The following is a 17,644-nucleotide window of genomic DNA, read 5'->3' as shown; positions in this document are numbered from 1 at the left end:
TTTTTGCTTTATTCTTGTGTCAAGTCAGATACTTTCTGTTAGTATACTTTTTAGCAGGATACAGGCCTGGCAGAGGTAGGAAGTGAAAGATTTCAAAGAGTATGAAAAAAAAGTGTGAGATTTGTCTAAAGACCCAGAACAATTGTCAGGACACAATGACTTGACCAAGTCAAGAATTGTAGATTTAAAGAAAACAATTACTGGAACCCTGCAAAGGAATGGATTGTGAGGATTAAGACCAAAAAAGAAAATTCTATTTCTACAGAAAAGATTAAATGAAACTAGAGATCTTTGGCCACAGAAACACTGCTTAAAAAGATGAGAGACATACAACCCAAAGAACAGTGTGCCCCACAGTGAAGCACGGTGGTGGGAGTATGCTGCAGTATGTCCAGAAGTGGGAATCACACTAAGGTGGATGTTTCATGAATATATAAAAGGATATGTGAAGATTTCAGGAGAAAACCCAAAGCGCTCAGCAACGAAACTGGGTCTAGGTCACTGGGCACAAATCAGGATTGTTCAACGTGTTGAGGTCTCCCAGATAACTTCTAAACCAGCTAAAGATACTAAGGATAGATTCTAATGAATGATTTTTATTTTTGAATATATTTTTCCATTCTGGAGAAGGATTTGTCTGCAAATAGGGTGGAAAAACTAAAATGAGCCACCAAGTTGGTCATATATCCAGTAAGAAGCCTTTGTCCAATCAGATGTCTAGAAATGCTGATCAAGTGTCCAAATATGCTCCTATCAAGACAACACACTTCTTTAGGGATTTGCTAGAGATATGAAACCTCAGTGAAATTTTAATAACCAGATTATGTGTTCAATTTCAGTCCCTGTCAACAGTTTTCAGACATATCTGAAAATTATGGTGTATGAGGTCAAATGCTGGTTTCTTTATTTGTTCTTGCTGTTGTTGCAGTAATACAAGTGGTCACTGAAAGAAGCTAGGACGAGTAGGAGATAAAAACTGGTAAAATCAAGAAAGAAATACAATAAAAATGCTTCAAAAGTGTGCAAACGTCTTGATGAATGCTCAATCATCCAGGTAAGTAAATCTCCAAAAGTTGATTCTGTTCCAGATGAACAGAATCAACGTTTGGAAAAGTGTGCAAAGTTTCCTCAAAATAAGGTTTAAACAGTGTTTGTCCCATGCCTTACAGTAAAACAATTGTGAATCTTGATGGCATTACCTTGGGACCCAATCACGCTATGAGGAATCTTGGAGTCATTTTTGACCAGCATACGTACTTCAATGCTCATATTAAACAAATCTGTAGGACTGTTTTCTGCCATTTGCACAATATCTCTAAAATTAAACATATCCTGTCTCAGAATTATGCCAAAAAAAAACTAGCCCATGCATTTATTGCTTCTAAGCTGTATTCTTATAATTCCTTATCCCCAGGATGTACTAAAAAATCCTTGACTGCTGATGTTTTCTCTGTATTATTGTGGGATCTTTACCTTACAATATGAAGCGCCTTGAGGTGACAGCTGTTGTGATTTGGCGCTGTGTAAATCAAACTAAACTGAATTGAATCTTTACTGTGCACATGTATCAGCGGAGAGGCGAGACAGATGCCATCTGTGCCATTTCTTCAATAGATTTGTCTTCCAAATTTATGTGTGTGCCACATCTGTCTTATAATATCTCAGACAGCTTAACATGCACATCCAGATATTTGCAAACAAAATAACTTTGATTTCAGTGAGTGCACAACACAAATATAAACCACTTTATTGTGAATGCTGAGCCGGCACAGCACATAAAGTAGTCATTAGACCTGTGACTGCAGTAATTGTGTAATTAATATAAAGTATTTTATAGCTAGGCTTTTAGTTCAAAAGACATTCCAGTAAAGTTTGGTTTTCATTTAAAAAAAAAACAACGCAGTAAACATTCCTCAGTGTGTGCTCTGTGTGAGAAGACTTTATGCATTTGTCTTAAAGTCTTGTCGGGTTTTAATGAAGATTTGACACTGTAATTAAATAGTGTTGAATAAAGATTGTTTCAATTTAATTGATTTCCCTGTTTGATTCTTCTTAAAGTTCAATGAGCAAATTGGCAATGTAAAAAAGTATGCCATTCTATTAATATACTGTATGCTGCCTTAAAAATATGGTCTGAGCCATTTGATCCATTAGGATGTCTTGGAAGTGAAAGCAGATGGGAATCACTCTCTGAGCTCATTCCTTTTTGTCCAGTCCATCACCTGTTGTCTTTAATTTATGCATGCTGTTTTGTCTTTTCCCTCTCTGCTCTTTTAAAGTCTTTAGAGGCCCTATGGGTTTCAAAGGGTCAGAAAGGGGCAGGCTTACTGTCCTATCAAAGACAGGCTGCAGGATAAGCATAGTATACCACCTGTCCTTGGTGCTCTGTGTCAACACTGCTGGTGTCGCTGTACTCATGCATCATCATCTCCACCCCCGGCTACTTGTACAGTGGTTCTTCCTATGCACGCAAACACACACACAAACACACCTTGAAATCCAAGACTAACTGAGCAAATGCTCAGAGTTAGTGCTTCTGCTCTCTCACACACACAAACAAATGTGCGCACTATGAGCACAGGACCCCTACTGTCTGACAACCATCACACAGAGACAAATCAAGGAGTCCTGCTGCTAAAAACCCACCCTTTCCTCACACTTCACATCACAGAGGACTCTTTCTGGCCCAAGCCAAATCTGTGGGGGTTGTTTAGCTGAGAAAAAGGTTGTCTCCTGGTGAGAAAGTCAATTGTAGGTCCGGGGGTCACGCAGGGAGTGGAGAGACACTTCCAAAAGTCTGTGAAGATTAAAAATTAGCCTTTCAAATGACAGCTAAAGTTAAAACTACACAGGTCATCTGTGGGAGTTTTTGTTTATCCTTTCATTGAAGAGGAGGTTTCACAAGCTCTTCTTATTAGGGTTCAGTTTCCTGTCCTGCTTTCCCTGACTGAAAGGTCCCAGGAACCCCCACATCTGGAAAGGAAGCCAAGGTGGAGCATGATGATCCAAAACTGGACACCAGACCTGAGTCTGAGTCAGAAAGTGCCAGCTTCTCAAACTTCTGGATCACTTTCCTAACCGACTGAAAGGGAACCTCTTGGCGCCACTCACTTCTGCTGTTTCCATGAGGCTCCCTGTAGGTTGAGCTCTTACTAAGAAATACGTAAACAGGTGGGGGTAGGCCACAGCGCAGTCTCAGTCTGCCCTGGCCCAGGCCCAGGGCTGGGACCACTCCAGCATTGCTGAAACGTGTTGGCAGTGTGGCGAGATGCTCCTGGGTTAGAGGGTTGTGGAAGCTTAGGGTCCCTCCTCCAATGTTTAGGAAGACCCCAATGGTTTTGATCTGAGGTGGGATGGTACAAAGTTGTTCACAGTTCCCATCATACACTGCCCAAAAAGTCAAACTGTGCCTCTCAAGCCACCAGCCATTAGAACCATCCACTGAGATCACACCTGAGGGAGACAGAAAAGTTTCAGTTTTCTCTGCACTTTTATGGATTTGGTTATGCATTAAAATAGTCTTTAACAATTCCTGGCTCTGGGGATAACACTTTGGCCAACGCTCAAATATCCCAATAGCCATTCAATTGATTTTTACAATATTTTATTTATTTATTCTCCTAAGACGATGCATCTATTTGACTTTGGTGGCTTTCTTACTTTTCCTCTTGCACCACCATGAGGTTGACATTTGTAGTGTTTATAGACACTATCAGATCATTAGTTCACATTGCTCAATACTTTTATAACGAGTCAGCTTAATTAATGTTATTCCCATCTGTGTGGCTAAGTTAATATAATGTAACTAAAATAAGCTGACAACTGTACAATAATTTAGGGTTGAAGTAAATAGCTTAAGGAATAAATCAAATGCTACTATAAACTGTAGGCATTTCATTGTGTGTTTGTTATTTTTGCTTAGTGGAAATTGTTGCTCTTATTTGTCTGTGATGTAGTCTGGATGCTGAGGAGGTGAGCCACCAACTTGGTGGTATCATGGATAAACAAGGAGAAGACAAAAGACATCTTTCCTTGAAACACCACAGATATACCCCTCCTGCATAAACGATACCCTCCGGGACCATCACCGCAGCCTGGACAGGAACAAGAAATGCTGTGATCCATAGTTATGAGTTACAACACTCTCAACGATATTGCTCAAAAGAGTGGGAATAACTAAAAAGAATATTTAAATCCAAAAGAAGTGTTGAGTTTTTGTTTAATGTTGTGGTCTGCAATGGTGTTCTGAATAAAATAAGTAAGAAACCAAGTTTCTTTTTATGTTAAATCTTTGTTTTGTTTTAATTTGACTGATTTCATTTCATTTCATTTTTGTGTTGTATTGGCAAACAGAGTGAATAAATGTCTTTACTGAGTGTCATCTACAGCTGGGTACTGTTCTGATACTGTGAAGTATAAAGTTGGGCGACTATGAAAAACAACATTTTAACTTTGTTACATGCATGTCCTCTACGAGTTTATATCTTAAGTGGAAAACTTTAATTTTTTGTGTGTTTTTTTTGTTGGGCAACATGGTGGTGTGGTGGTTACCACCATTGTGTCACAGCAAGAAGGTCCTGGTTGAAATCCGCTGGCCACCTGGGACCTCCCAGTGTGGAACTTGTATGTCCTCACTGTGCCTGGATAGGTTATTTCTGGATACTCGAGCTTCCTCCAACAGTCCAAAGATGTGCATGTTAGACTAACTGGTGATTCTAAATGAGCTGGAGGTGTGAATGGTTGTCTGTCTCTCTGTGTTAGCCCTGTGACAGATTGAGAGCATGTCCAGTGTGTACCCTGCCTCTTGCCCTATAATAGCAGGGATAAGCTCCAGCCCTGCCTTAATCTTGGATCGGTTGAATATAAAAAGATCCAATGATGTTTATTCAGAAAAACACCAACAAGGAAACCTCAGTTACTCACATCACTGCCGTTGAATGTGATTTTAACCACTAGAAAGCATCTGATCTGTCACACACACATATATCCACAAACACAAATCCAAATGTCTTGATGCATGCTCAATCATCCAGGTAAGTAAGTCCCAAAAGGTTGATTCTGTTCATCTGGACGTAGCGTTTTCAGTGAGAGAAATGTTTCATCACTCATCCAGGTGACTTCTTCTGCCTCAGCTGACTGCAGGTTTCTCCAACCTTATAAAGAGTATATTGCACAATGACTGAAACTAGCATAACTGAATGAACAATAGGCTGTGAAGTCAGTTCCTTGATCATTAATATGTACATTCTCATGACCATTTATTAACAACTACTGATCAAAGACCATTGATCATTGATCAAAGACCACTGATGGCTGCAATCACAGCATTTTAAGATGGCGAAAGATGTACCCTTAGGCCCCCTCCTCAATTCAGACATGGTCTTTCCCTTTTCATCTGACCGAAGAATGATGGACACCATACATTCTTGCCAGTCATACAGTAAAACATATCCTGTTTTCTTGCCCCTTTTTAACTGGGGAGACCATTATTGACCAAATAAGCTTCATGTTGTATTGTATAAGATTTGAATTTAGTGACTGACAAATAAACTCATTACACTAGAGTTTACTGAGGTCAAAGTGAAAAGACAATAAGGGCTGTTTTAATATAAACTTGTGTCTAAAGACACTTCTTGTTCTAAATGGAAGACTTGTCCTCTGTTGGCCATTTAAAATAATGCAGATTTAACGTTTGGCTGTCTTCTCAGTTCTCCATTGTTATCAACCTGCTTGTACAGCACAGAAGAAAAGAGGAGGGAAGCTGTAATGCTACTGATTTAGACACTGTGTGTGTCTTCCTATGTGTGCCATGAATAATTAAGTTGTTGTTTTTACCAATCTTGTAGATGGAGCTATTACACACTTCCACCTCCCAGTAGTACTGCCCCCGTGCAATTACTACATCAGCACGAATATGATGGAGAGTCCCTGGGTCTGAGGTCATCACAGGTCTTCCAATTTTGCCTTCTGGAGCTGGTACAGGGGGATTCTCTTCGTGGTAGGTGACAGTTAAAGAGGAGTCAGAAAGACGGAGAGATGGTGGGGCAGTTGAAGCATCAAGATGATCCAGAGCAAAATGCAGTCCTAAATTAGGCCAGAGTAAAAATAGGACAGAGCAGATCAAGTACAGCATGTAAACACACACACACACTCTCTCTCTCTCATATATATATATATATATATATATATATATATATATATATATATATATATATATATATATATATATATATATATATATATATATATATATATATATATATATATATATATATATATATGATTACCTACCAAAGACAGAAGCCTCCATTTCCTCCTCCCGGAGATCTACAGCACCATCCACTGGTGTTATCGTGGAACTGGCAACACTGGAATCTGGGCCAAAAGAGGGAAATGTCTAGGTTACCTTATGAGAATCTTTTGGGTTGTTGCTTGAAAGTGAGGTTGCTATACTTACAGTATAAACTGGTCTGACCTGTTACTTTACTGCTGTCCTCCTAAATGTGGTGATGTGTGGTGAGAAATAATGAAATACAGAAGAAAAATGCCAGAGACATTAGTCATACCGCATAATAATCCATTTATTTATTTGCACAATCAAACTTTCCATGACTCTCTGACATCTCTCTTATTTAATCACAGTACCCATCTGAGATTCAGGATGAAGCATGTATTATTTATCAAATAAATATGCCAGAAAAACCAAACACATTTTATTTGCAGCAGAGGTTGTTGGATTGGATTGTTAAGTAATAACATAATGATCCTATTAATAATGACCATAATGACCCAAGTTTTTAAAAACCTCACAATGTTTTATTAATGAAAAGGACGTCTTGGATAAAATTTCAATATGGACACTGGTCTTAGAATTAAAACCTTTTCATTACAAGAATTTTTGTACTTGTTATTAATCTCTGTCTCTCTTCCACAGCATGTCTTCTATCCTGTCTTCCTTCTCTCACCCCAACCGGTCGCAGCAGATGGCCGCCCCTCCCTGAGCCTGGTTCTGCCGGAGGTTTCTTCCTGTTAAAAGGGAGTTTTTCCTTCCCACTGTCACCAAAGTGCTTGCTCATAGGGGGTCATTTGATTGTTGCGTTTTTCTCTGTATGTATTATTGTAGGGTCTACCTTACAATATAAAGTGCCTTGAGGCAACTGTTGTTGTGATTTGGTGCTATATAAAATTGAATTGAACTGAATTGAAGAAATTCAAACTGAACAGCAACATATTATTGCTGAAACTTCCCCTTGTCTGAACATTTGTCCATTTTCATTGCCTTTTTAATCATAGTGCCTTAAAAAAACCCTATCTGCCCCCTTATTGATTTGGGCTTTTTTTTTGCATATATGTCACACTTGAATGTCTCAGATCATCAAAAAATATTGGACAAAGGTAACCTGAGTAAATATATAATATGATATATAATATATAAGCATTTTTCACTGATAAGTAAATACAAAATCATCATTTATAAACTGCATTTTATGTTTACTCTTGTACAGGAATGACACTGTAGGGGTATAAAATTTTCCTAAATCACAATTAAGTTAGTAATTGTGGCATTAAACCATTAAACCTCACCAGTTAAAACCTGACTGGTCTGTATTCAAAATATAGATCTGTTTATTGCTAGTACATATATATAAAATGTTGATGACTCCACCTTTTTTCAAAGATGTTGTCCCTCCTTCTCCAACCTCACCCATTCTGTGCATCTTAGGTGACAGATGACAGGTGGGTAGTCGCTTCTCCTGACTCTTGACTTCAAGCCATTGGTATTAAAGCTTTTTCACATGACTGTAGTAGTTCTAGTTCCCAGTCTGTTGATCCATCTCATTCATCTTTTTGGTTGTACCTGTTTGTTTTTGTTTTTACTCTACATCAGTCAGACACTTTAGTCTATAGTGCCAATCTTGTTGAATGAATGGATAAGGGGATTGAAAGGGGTTTTATAAAATCAGTCTTGCTGTTTTTATATTTGCCTTCATCAGAGGCACTAGTAGTTAAATTACATTTCAAAAAGGTTACCAAAGGGGATTTATTTGACTGTACAAAATTAACCCATAAGAACCCACGGTGACACCTTTACACATTGAGGAAAGTTCCTGTTACATTTTCAACGTTGACTTGCTCGTAGTTTTCCTGACACTGGACCTTTTATGGGACATTGAGTATTTTATTTGGGGTAGTGTATATTGTCTATGAAACAAAATATCCAATGCCCCATAAAAGGTCCAGTGTAATGTAACAAAGCAATAAACAAAACAACAAAATACAAAAAAAGATTTAAAAATGTGCTTATCACTTCCCACAAATATGATACACAAAAAGGGTTGAAACAGCAGGCGGCACTTAGAATTGGAGATTATGTATCGGAATTTCAGGAGCAGGACCACGTCTCCAAACATGCTCCTTCCGGCTGTCATCTGGGTTCCCCCAGTTCTGCAAGCTGATCATTCTTGTTTACGTGCCCCACCCTCCCTCCCTCCCTCCTTCTTCTCCATTCTTCAACTTCTTCAATTCTATTTAGTACACGGGGATCTGCCAGGCCCGGGAGCCATTGGCAGTCCCCTTCGAGGCCTTCCCCAAACCGCAGCTCAATTCATGTCAAAGCATTGACTTTTACCTAGTAAAACACTGTCAAAGTTAAAATGAGGACATGGGCCCAGCTAGTGAAATAATAGATTTGAAGAAGTGTGCATGAAGAGAGAACATGGAACAGCTTTATCAAGTAATAGGCTACAGCTCTGTTAAAGACACTAACTAAATAATAAATAAATACATAAATTCTACTGTAAAAACATTTATTTAAAAGAAAAAACCCTGTAATTTTAGTAGGCCAAATCTGATCTACACAACTGGCGTCTGATCTTGTCATAGCTATGTAACGCTTGCAATATGTCACAAATACAACGGCAACTAATAACAGTGACGTGAGCAAAGTTACCAAATCTTAGGTCCAGAAAAGCTTTTGCCGTTTGTATTTGTTAATTTATTTGTTAATTTATGTCAACAGATATTTTTTTTATAACTAGAGCCTGAGTAACATTAGCTTGAATACTTTAAACAGAATATGTTTTGACAGTAGTGCCAGTGTGACACTCAGCACTGCATGCTAACACATGCACTTGCTGTTGTGCTTATGGGAGCCTGGCTAGGCTCACAGTTTTCACATAAAGCCCATCCCTGAATGGGTAATTATCTCAACAGGAAAAAAAGCTACAAGGTATCTTTTGATTTTGAAAACTAAAGCAGTGATATGTAGAGATGGACCGATCCGATATTACGTATCGGTATCGGTCCGATACTGACCTAAATTACTGGATCGGATATCGGAGAAAAATAAAAAATGTAATCCGATCCATTAAATATCACGAAAGCACCTCACAAAACTTGCAACACTCCGTAACTCACCTCAGAACGTTAGCACGTCGGAGCAGTATGCATCACGTGATAGAGCGGCTGTGGCATGCAGGACCTGTGGTGGTCTGGATAGCATTTGGAGCTTCGCTAGCAACCCGGCATTTCATCTCCGACAAAGTTATCCCCGAGAGAAGTAAAGCAAGTGTGTAAGTCCATCTCTGAATGTAAAGCATTCCTGCATTAAGCTTAACAAGCGACTGCCTCTTCTTGCTGCTACTTCAATCATGAAACTGCTTAACGATCAGCTGATCGGCTTTTCTGTGCGAGTCTGTGTCTCTAGTTTGCTTTTGGCCCACTTTGCACCAGAAAGAGGAAACCAGCGGCTGAACAACAGCAGCACGTTTAAGCTTGATCAGCTGTTGTTAGAATTTATTTATTATTACTTTCTACACCAGGATCTTTTTCTACGTAGCTGACGGCTGGTAACTGTGCAGGGGCGGATCTAGCAAAGTTTAGCCAGGGGGGCCGATAGGGCATTAACAGGGAAAAGGGGGCACAAAGACATACTTTTCTTTCTTATTCTCATTTAAAATGTCTAGCTTTTAATAAATAATTATCTGACAGCCAAAGTTTTAATTTGATGCAAAATGAATAGAAGTCCATTACTGTATATAGTAACTATTAAGTCTAATATATATACCCTAGTAAGCTATAGTACTTTTTCCTTTGTGAAGGTACCATCTGTGCAGTCTGCAATTTTGTTGAAGAAAGATGTTGAATCTATTTAATATTTCTTGAAAAATAATTGATTTCTGTGCATTTTTTTTTCCACACTGCATCAAATTAAGGTTGATTACGTCGATTAAGCATCATGAGGTGGAGCGTGAGGGGTGGTTCCCTATTTTTTATTTATTTATTTTTGTTGTTGCTGGGAGTTGGAACCCTATTAGTTAGGTTGCTTAATATATATGCTAAGTACTCTTTAAAATACCAGAATAGGGAGGATGGTGTAGGTTTAAGTTTATTAGATTGATCAGTATTGCTGAACTATGAAATATTTTTTTTGGATACAGGTATAACAGAATAGCTTTAGTGTAGTTGTTGTTTTAAACTTGAGTATGAACTTATACAAAATGCAGCAAGATATTTAAAAAACAGTTTTGTTGATTAAAAAACACTATATCGGATTCATATCGGTATCGGCAGATATCCAAATTTATGATATCGGTATCGGACATAAAAAAGTGGTATCGTGCCATCTCTAGTGATATGTGGAGTAGCCAGACTAAGCTAGCTTAGTTACCAAAAAAAGTACATACAATAGTAAAGTACCTAACTCAAAACTCGTCATACAGTTAACTTTATTCCTGTAGATGTTTATTGATATTCATTACTTACTTGCTGGCCTTGATGTGCCATAAGAAGGCAAACAGTATAGATGTTAACTTTAGGTACACATTAAATAAGCGGTAACCTGAATTCTAGGCATGCTGGCAAGTGTATTTTGTTTTCTCTTGAAACACTCAGACTTGTTTCCATAGGTTTCAAGTGTTTCTGTGCTGAGCCAAGCAATGCTGTTTTGGCTTTTAGTGTACCTTGGAAGTATTAATAATCTTTTAATTTAATTAATCTAAATCTATCTATCAAGAGACACTTGTTCGATTACGGGTTTTTGGCTACTAGTGTTGTGCAGGTTTTGGTATCGATCCAGTGCCAAGTAAATACAAATTCAGTATTGGTGATACTGATAATTTAAACTTATGTAAGGACTTATGTAAGGAAGAGTAGTGTGTCAAGATTTATGAATGACAGGGTAGGGACAGGCTTAGGGCGTCGGGGGGTTCCCCGGAGGCATCTTCCTTGGGGGGCTCAACCCGGGGTAGCGGTCACGTCCGGTTGGGGGCTCTGTTGGCTCTCAGGTGACTGTTTCCTCGCGGCTGCGTGCAGCGGGGCTAGGGGAGGGTCTGTGCTGACGGACGTGGGTTACTGACCTGGCAACCTGGCTGCCCCTGGGTGGGTCCGGGATGGGCGTGAGGTTCTGGGGGCGCTCCGTCTCTGGGCTGGGGCCCGGGCCGGGCCTCGGGGGCTTGGGTCCTGGTTGGTGTGTTGCCGGGGTTGTGGGCGGGTGGGTGCATGGGGGCCCGGCCCTGGAGCAGGGTGCCGCCGGTGCGTCGAGCCGCCTGGGGGGCTCTTCAACTGGTGGGGGGGATGGTCACATCTTGCAGGAGCTTTCTTCTCTTCAGGAACTCTCTGCAGGAGGGGGAGATACAGGAGAGGTGGAGGAAGATCTCAGCCTGGGCGTTTACCGTCTTATGTAGTCTGGAAGATGTGTGGATGGTGGGGTGGGTGCAGTTTTCTCTGTGGTGGGGTTGGGTGGACTGTCCAGGGCTCTGTGGAGCCGGAGGGCGCTACTGCACTGGGCCCCGGTCTGATGGGCCTGGGCCCCCCTTCCCTGGCGGGTCGCGAAGGGTGGGAGTGCCTACTGGGGTCAGCGGGGGAGCTGGCCCCAGGGAGGGGTTACCTGCCCCTCCCTTCCTTCCCTCCCCATCTCCAGCTGCCTCCCTCTTCCTGCTCCTCCACAACCACCCACACATGCAGGGCCTTGGAGTGGGGGTATGTCACCAGGGTGCAGAGGAGGCTACCCCCCCCCCCCCCCCCCCCCCTGTCCCCTTCTGGCTGCCTCTGCCTCAATTTTATCCCACAACTTAGACATTCACATTATTCACACTCTCATTACACATACATATAGGATCTTGGGGGTGGGCACAATCACGGAGTCCAAATTACCATCAGGGTGTATACCTCACCCCTGACGTCGTTGCCCACCTCTCAATTTTAAATACACTTAGTCATTGAGGGCTAGCAGGAGGGACTATACGCTTACCTGCTGCTCCTTGGCAGGTAGCTCCATGCCCTCCTGGGTTTTAATTGCACCTTAGAACACATATGCATCAACACTACAATGAGCGGGTGGAGGGAGGTTTGGAGTCTTCTCCCACCCCCATTCTCTGCGGCCTGCTGGAGCGGGAGGGCTAGTAGGAGGAGTTGGCCGTCCGACTGCGGTCTGGGGTGTGGGGCCTCCCTGCTGCTGCGGAGTCGGGGTGGTCTGCCTCTCCCCACCGCAGGGAAAAGGGTAACACCACCTGGGTCTGGGTGCAATTCCCCCCTCCAGGGGCAAGGGCACCTAGACCCGGTTTGTAGAGTACGCTTGGGGAGTGTGATCGTGTGTACAGCGTCTCTTTATGTCTGTCTCCACGTTGGTTGAGTGTGGAGTAAGTGCATATGAGAGCATGAGGGTGGGAATGGATGTTTGTGTCTGTGTGTGCCTGTATGTCTGTGTCTATATGTCAGGTTGGGTATCAGACGCCACCTCTCTGGGGACACCTCAGGCCCTCCAAGGTTTGGAGGCCTATCTCCACCCACCACCACTTCCCCTGCCGGTGGCGGACTCCCTCAGGTGTCGGTGTGTTGGTGGTTCTTTGTGTCTGGGGGTGGGCGTCCGGGTACACACCGGCTCACTCCTTGGCGGCCGCTTGTCGGGGCCTGGGGCTCGCTCGGGCCCCTTTGGAGGTGGGGTGCCCCCGGCCTCTCGGCCTGGGGCTCGGTCACTCAGGCACAGCTGGGGGCCGGCGGAGCTCACGGGCGCGTCACTGCAACTCCCCCTGACTTCTGCTCCGCGGCTGCTGGGCGAGCCCTCATCTGGGACTCTCCTCAGCTCTTACTGGAACAGTGGCGCGGCTGCCCCTCTGTTGGTCTTCCATGGTCTCTTGTGTTCTGGGGGCCTCTGGATGTCTGGAGTTTTGATCTCCTCCATACCCGCTTCACACCCTGGAGGACGGGGCTGTGGCCCCCCCACACTCCCTAGCAGATCATTACATGGAGAAACCTTTGGAATGCAAGCGCGCTGATCCACACAGGTATGCACACATGGGTATTCACAGACGCGGACTAAAGCTTTCTTGGCTTTAAGACATGCATGCGCTCAAAGCACACTGTGCGCTGTCTATCTTGCGTGCTGCACAATATCGTTTATTATTTAGTAAATATTGATATCTATGACTAGCTAGTTTATTGTGATGGTGCTTTGTTTTCTCTATTATTATGTTGCTCTTTGTTGTTTGCTGTCTCCTCTGTTTGTTTTTTTTGTTTGTTTGTTTTTTTTTCTCCATACAGGTGACCCAGGAGTTCTTTTTTTTTTTTTTTTCTCTCTCTTCCCCCCCCTTCTCACCGTCTCTTCTCCCCTTTGGTTTTCTTTCTTTCTCTCCCCCTCTTTCTCTCATTCATTCCCCCTGTCCTATTTATTAAAAAAAAAAAAAAAAATGACAAAGGATGAACTGAAGCTCTGCCATCACGTAATGTCACATACTGCTGTTTCTGATGTCATTTAAAAAAAAAAAAAAAAAAAAAAAAAGATTTATGAATGACTGATGAATCATCATTAGTTTGCCAATTATAAACACACTCTAGGGACCATTAAATACCGGTGAATGTACTTTGTACCATACTTTGTTAATGCAACAAATTCCAACTTTCAGCTTTTTATCAGTTTTTTGAAGACCTGAAATGTAAATTTGTCTGTCTTTGAAACACTTCAAATACATAATGATAAAATAGAAATAAATAAATAGGACAGAATATGTTTCTGTTCTAATACAATAATTAATTCATTATTATATGTATTTATTAATTTAATCTACAAATGATACAATATAAAGGTAATCAGTCTGTTAAAATAACAACTATGATGACCAATAATACGTGAGTACAGAGTCAGTCTCTGTGCTGGGGTTCTAGAGCTGCCTGAGGGATATCTTTCCTCCTGTTCGTTTCTTTTTTGTGTGCTCCTTCATATCTTTATATAAGTTAATAATGGTTGAGGGACCAGGAGAAAATTTCCTTCCATCTGCTGCGCTTTCTTACTGCAGCCTACATGTTGCTACTCAGAGCCGCTGAGTCACATGACCGCAGGACAAATAAACACACCAGAACAGGAAAGAGGGTGACAAAACAAAATGTGCAAGCATCGGTCCTCTCGTGCAGAGAACTGGTGATTGCACAGACATCTAGTGCTGTGTGATACTGCAGATTTTGGTACTGATCTGATACCAAGTAAATTCAGGGCCAGTGGTGCTGATACCAATACTGATACAGATACTGATACATTTAACCTATAAAGGCAGCATGTCATAAATCATGAGATAACTCTTAGTCAATTTGCAAATTCTGAACACATTTTATTTAACACTGCAAAATTATGAGTTTTACTTTCCACAATAATGACACCTTGCAGCTTTTCATGTATTTTTAAACTGGGTTTTCTAGAGACCTGAAATGTAAATATGTCTGTCTCTAAAGCACTTAGGGTCAGCTTGCTGTTTAAATGCTCTATATGGTATAAATAAAATAGTCGTGACAGGTAACACAAAAAAAGATCAGACATTTTTGATAGGGCATGTTTGAGGTGTATTTTTTCATAAAAAAAAAAAATAAAGAAAGAACTTTGAAAATCAAAACAAAGTATTGATCCTATCCCTCTAGTATGAATCTTAAACCAATTCAGCATTGCTATCAATACAGTTGGATAGATTTGAATTGGATAATTGGTTTTGCTTGACTGGTGATTCAAAAGCAGTGATGCTGTGAGACTGGTCATTGTGTGTTTCGGGGGTTAAGGGAGTCTCAGCACCAACTGACAGACTCTTCTGGCTTTATCTGTTTGTTTTTTATTAGCGCTGTCACATTACAATTCATAATAATGGTGGTCAACAAAATCCCAACAATATTATTGCAATACATTTGTGAAATGTGGAAAGGTATAATAGCTAATAAGTTTTAAAGATATTAGGTATGATCTGTAAGTATAACTGCACAAAAGCTTACAAAAACAACAGTGATATAATCAAGTCATGATCTGGGTTATAAATGGTTATTGTCAGTGTAGTATTATCTTACCAACAGTAATAACTCCCTCTTGTGAATGTAGCATTGGAGAGTTAGGATTCGGAAGTGGGTTAGACAATCTATTTTTTTTTTAAATGTGCTATCAGGTTTATGGCTACTATCCCAGACCCCAAAAGGCAGAGTACCTACCTAGCCTACCTAGACCACATTGTGTTTAAGTGGAAATGCCAGAATTTCCCTAAAGGACATCTGACCTGCACATGTGGCGGGTGATCCTCAGGTGAGGCCTCTCTGTTGACATGATTAGATCTCATGCTGGGATGTTTTGGGAGGCAAGATATGGCAGATGACCAGGTCAAGCACGGCAGCTCCACAGGATGCCGACAACAGGGGCACCGCACAGAGCACATGGGTTGACGGCGTAGCCTCGCTCCCTCTCCAGCTGCTACACACTGACCACACATGGTGTGAGAGCATGGCAGGATCAGAGTGATGTCATAGTCTTGTTTACAAGCTGGACAGTGGGGGAACTGCTGCAAACAATCTGTGTCTTTGCCCTCATCCTCTCCCCTTCTGCATCTTCCCACAGTCAACTCCTTGCTCGTTATTTCAGAAGAACCGTGTTTCATTGCTATTTAGGTGTTCTGTCTAAATGCAATGTCATTGTAGATACACTACATCAATTTTTTGTTTGAGATCCACAGCTGTCTGACTGCATGTACACAGCCATGGTCTTCACAAGGCATCAGTCAGTAGAAGCAGCATTCGAAATCCGTTCTTCCAAACAAAAGGGACCACGCGTGCAACGTCTGTTTATAAAGATGTCCTTTTAGCAAACCGCAGAGATGTTCGAATGGGAAGTGGTATCCTCCTGTGGCCTTTCACAAAGTGAAACTGCAGAATAGGAGGAGCCCAGCTGAATAGATGTATTCTTGTTGTGGTGTCCAGTATGCCTCCCAGCTGGTTATGAAGGGGTGAAACCGGTGGAATGACCAAGCAGATAAAATATGGAAAGAGAGAGACAGACAAAGAGAGAGAGAGGGAGTAGGAGAATATGATTAGTGGGGAGCAGGAGAGAGGAGGCCAGCCTTTTGAAAGGTACTTATTGCCTGGCGTTGCCATGGTTATGGCTCTTCCTGCAGAGACTCACAGCTGCAAGATAATGCACCACAAAAACCCACTTGTGCATGCAGGCACACACACACACACACACACACACACACACACACACACACACACACACACACACACACGTGCACAAAAGCTTGCAAAAACAACAGTGATATAATCAAGTCAGGATCTGGGATCTGGGTCGAATTTCCCAGAGGAACCCACCCGAGGGATTAATAAAGTTCTATCTTATCTTATTATTTTGCACTAAAAGATCAGTGTTTTGTACGTTAAAACAATAATTAACGATGACAATGTGTGTGATAAAAACATCTTAGACAAGCATGAACAGACTTCTGTGATCAGTGTGATTATCTGTTTTGGCAAGGTCCCCGGTATTCCTCATGGGAATTCCTGTGAACCACGATCACATAGTTGCAGTATTGCTTAACATAATACCAGAGAAGTTTGTCAAAGCCTGTAATCTCAAAGGGCTCACACAAATGTATGAATTTGTTACTGTAGCATGGGAGAGTTAGGATTCAGAAGTGGGTTGGACTAAGCAAATTTTTTTCATATTCAGAGAAGGGTTTGGGGGGCTAGTGACATATGGGTATTTTCTGTCTTTGCGGAGCAGTCAAGATATACAGGAAGGTGGGGACAGAGAGAAGGGAAAGGGCCGTAGGTCAGACCCGATCCCAGACTGTTACGCATCAGGCAAGTGGCACATGTTCCCTCGCTCACCCACTGAGGTAATTGGCGCTCAAGAGGAGTTATTCGATTGCTCCAGTGAGCCAAATTCATACATTTTGAAAATACTACACCATCTGTCCATGGTATCCCAGCTACCATGGGGTGAGAGGCAGGGTAGAGACAGACAACAGACAACCATTCACACTCACATTCACGCCTATGGGCAATTTAGAATTACCAGTTAACCTTACCCAACTAAGTGCATGTCTTTGGACTGTGTGAGGAAGCCAGAGTATCCAGAGAGAACCCACAGAAACCTGGGGAGAACATGCCAACTCCACACAGAAAGGCCCCAGCCAGGTGGTAGAATCCAACTCAGGACCTGCTGATAATAATATATTGCGAAATAGTACCGAAGTTCACGTGTAGACTTGTTGTTATCCCATAACACTTTCAGCTATTGTACTTGTCCTTGCTGATATTTCTTTCAACAAGCTCCACCTTCTTTCTTAATGACTCACTTTCTCAACTGCTATGTGAAACAGTGAGCCTGGAGTACCTGAAAAGAATGCTC

General features: G+C 41.6%; 1 protein-coding gene across 1 annotated transcript; it reads right to left on the bottom strand.

Annotated features, from left to right (window-relative positions):
• Positions 1-17,414, bottom strand: LOC146559176 (uncharacterized). The gene is made up of 6 exons (XM_085244968.1): positions 17,322-17,414; positions 15,522-16,227; positions 6,458-6,497; positions 6,292-6,375; positions 5,836-6,084; positions 1-3,453 (listed from the first exon to the last, which is right to left on the bottom strand). The coding sequence occupies exons 2-6, from the start codon at positions 15,894-15,896 to the stop codon at positions 2,915-2,917; spliced, it is 1,287 nt and encodes a 428-aa protein (XP_085101094.1). The 5' UTR covers positions 15,897-16,227; positions 17,322-17,414; the 3' UTR covers positions 1-2,914.
• Positions 17,415-17,644: the final 230 nt, after the last annotated feature.

Source organism: Mchenga conophoros, linkage group LG14, assembly GCF_057382185.1.
Source record: "Mchenga conophoros isolate Kocher_MC1m ecotype Shallow Benthic linkage group LG14, M_conophoros_male_GT1.1, whole genome shotgun sequence".
NCBI lineage: Eukaryota > Metazoa > Chordata > Actinopteri > Cichliformes > Cichlidae > Mchenga > Mchenga conophoros.
The sequence above is the reverse complement of the archived record's forward strand: the minus strand, read 5'-3'. Positions and strand labels throughout refer to the sequence as shown.

Coding starts and splice junctions, on each gene's coding strand:
- LOC146559176 (XM_085244968.1), bottom strand. CDS start 15,896: ATGAAACACGGTTCTTCTGAAATAACGAGCAAGGAGTTGACTGTGGGA. Junction 6,498..15,521: donor ATCACCCGCCACATGTGCAG/GTCAGATGTCCT, acceptor CACCACATTTAG/GAGGACAGCAGTAAAGTAAC. Junction 6,085..6,291: donor AATGGAGGCTTCTGTCTTTG/GTAGGTAATCAT, acceptor GGCCTAATTTAG/GACTGCATTTTGCTCTGGAT.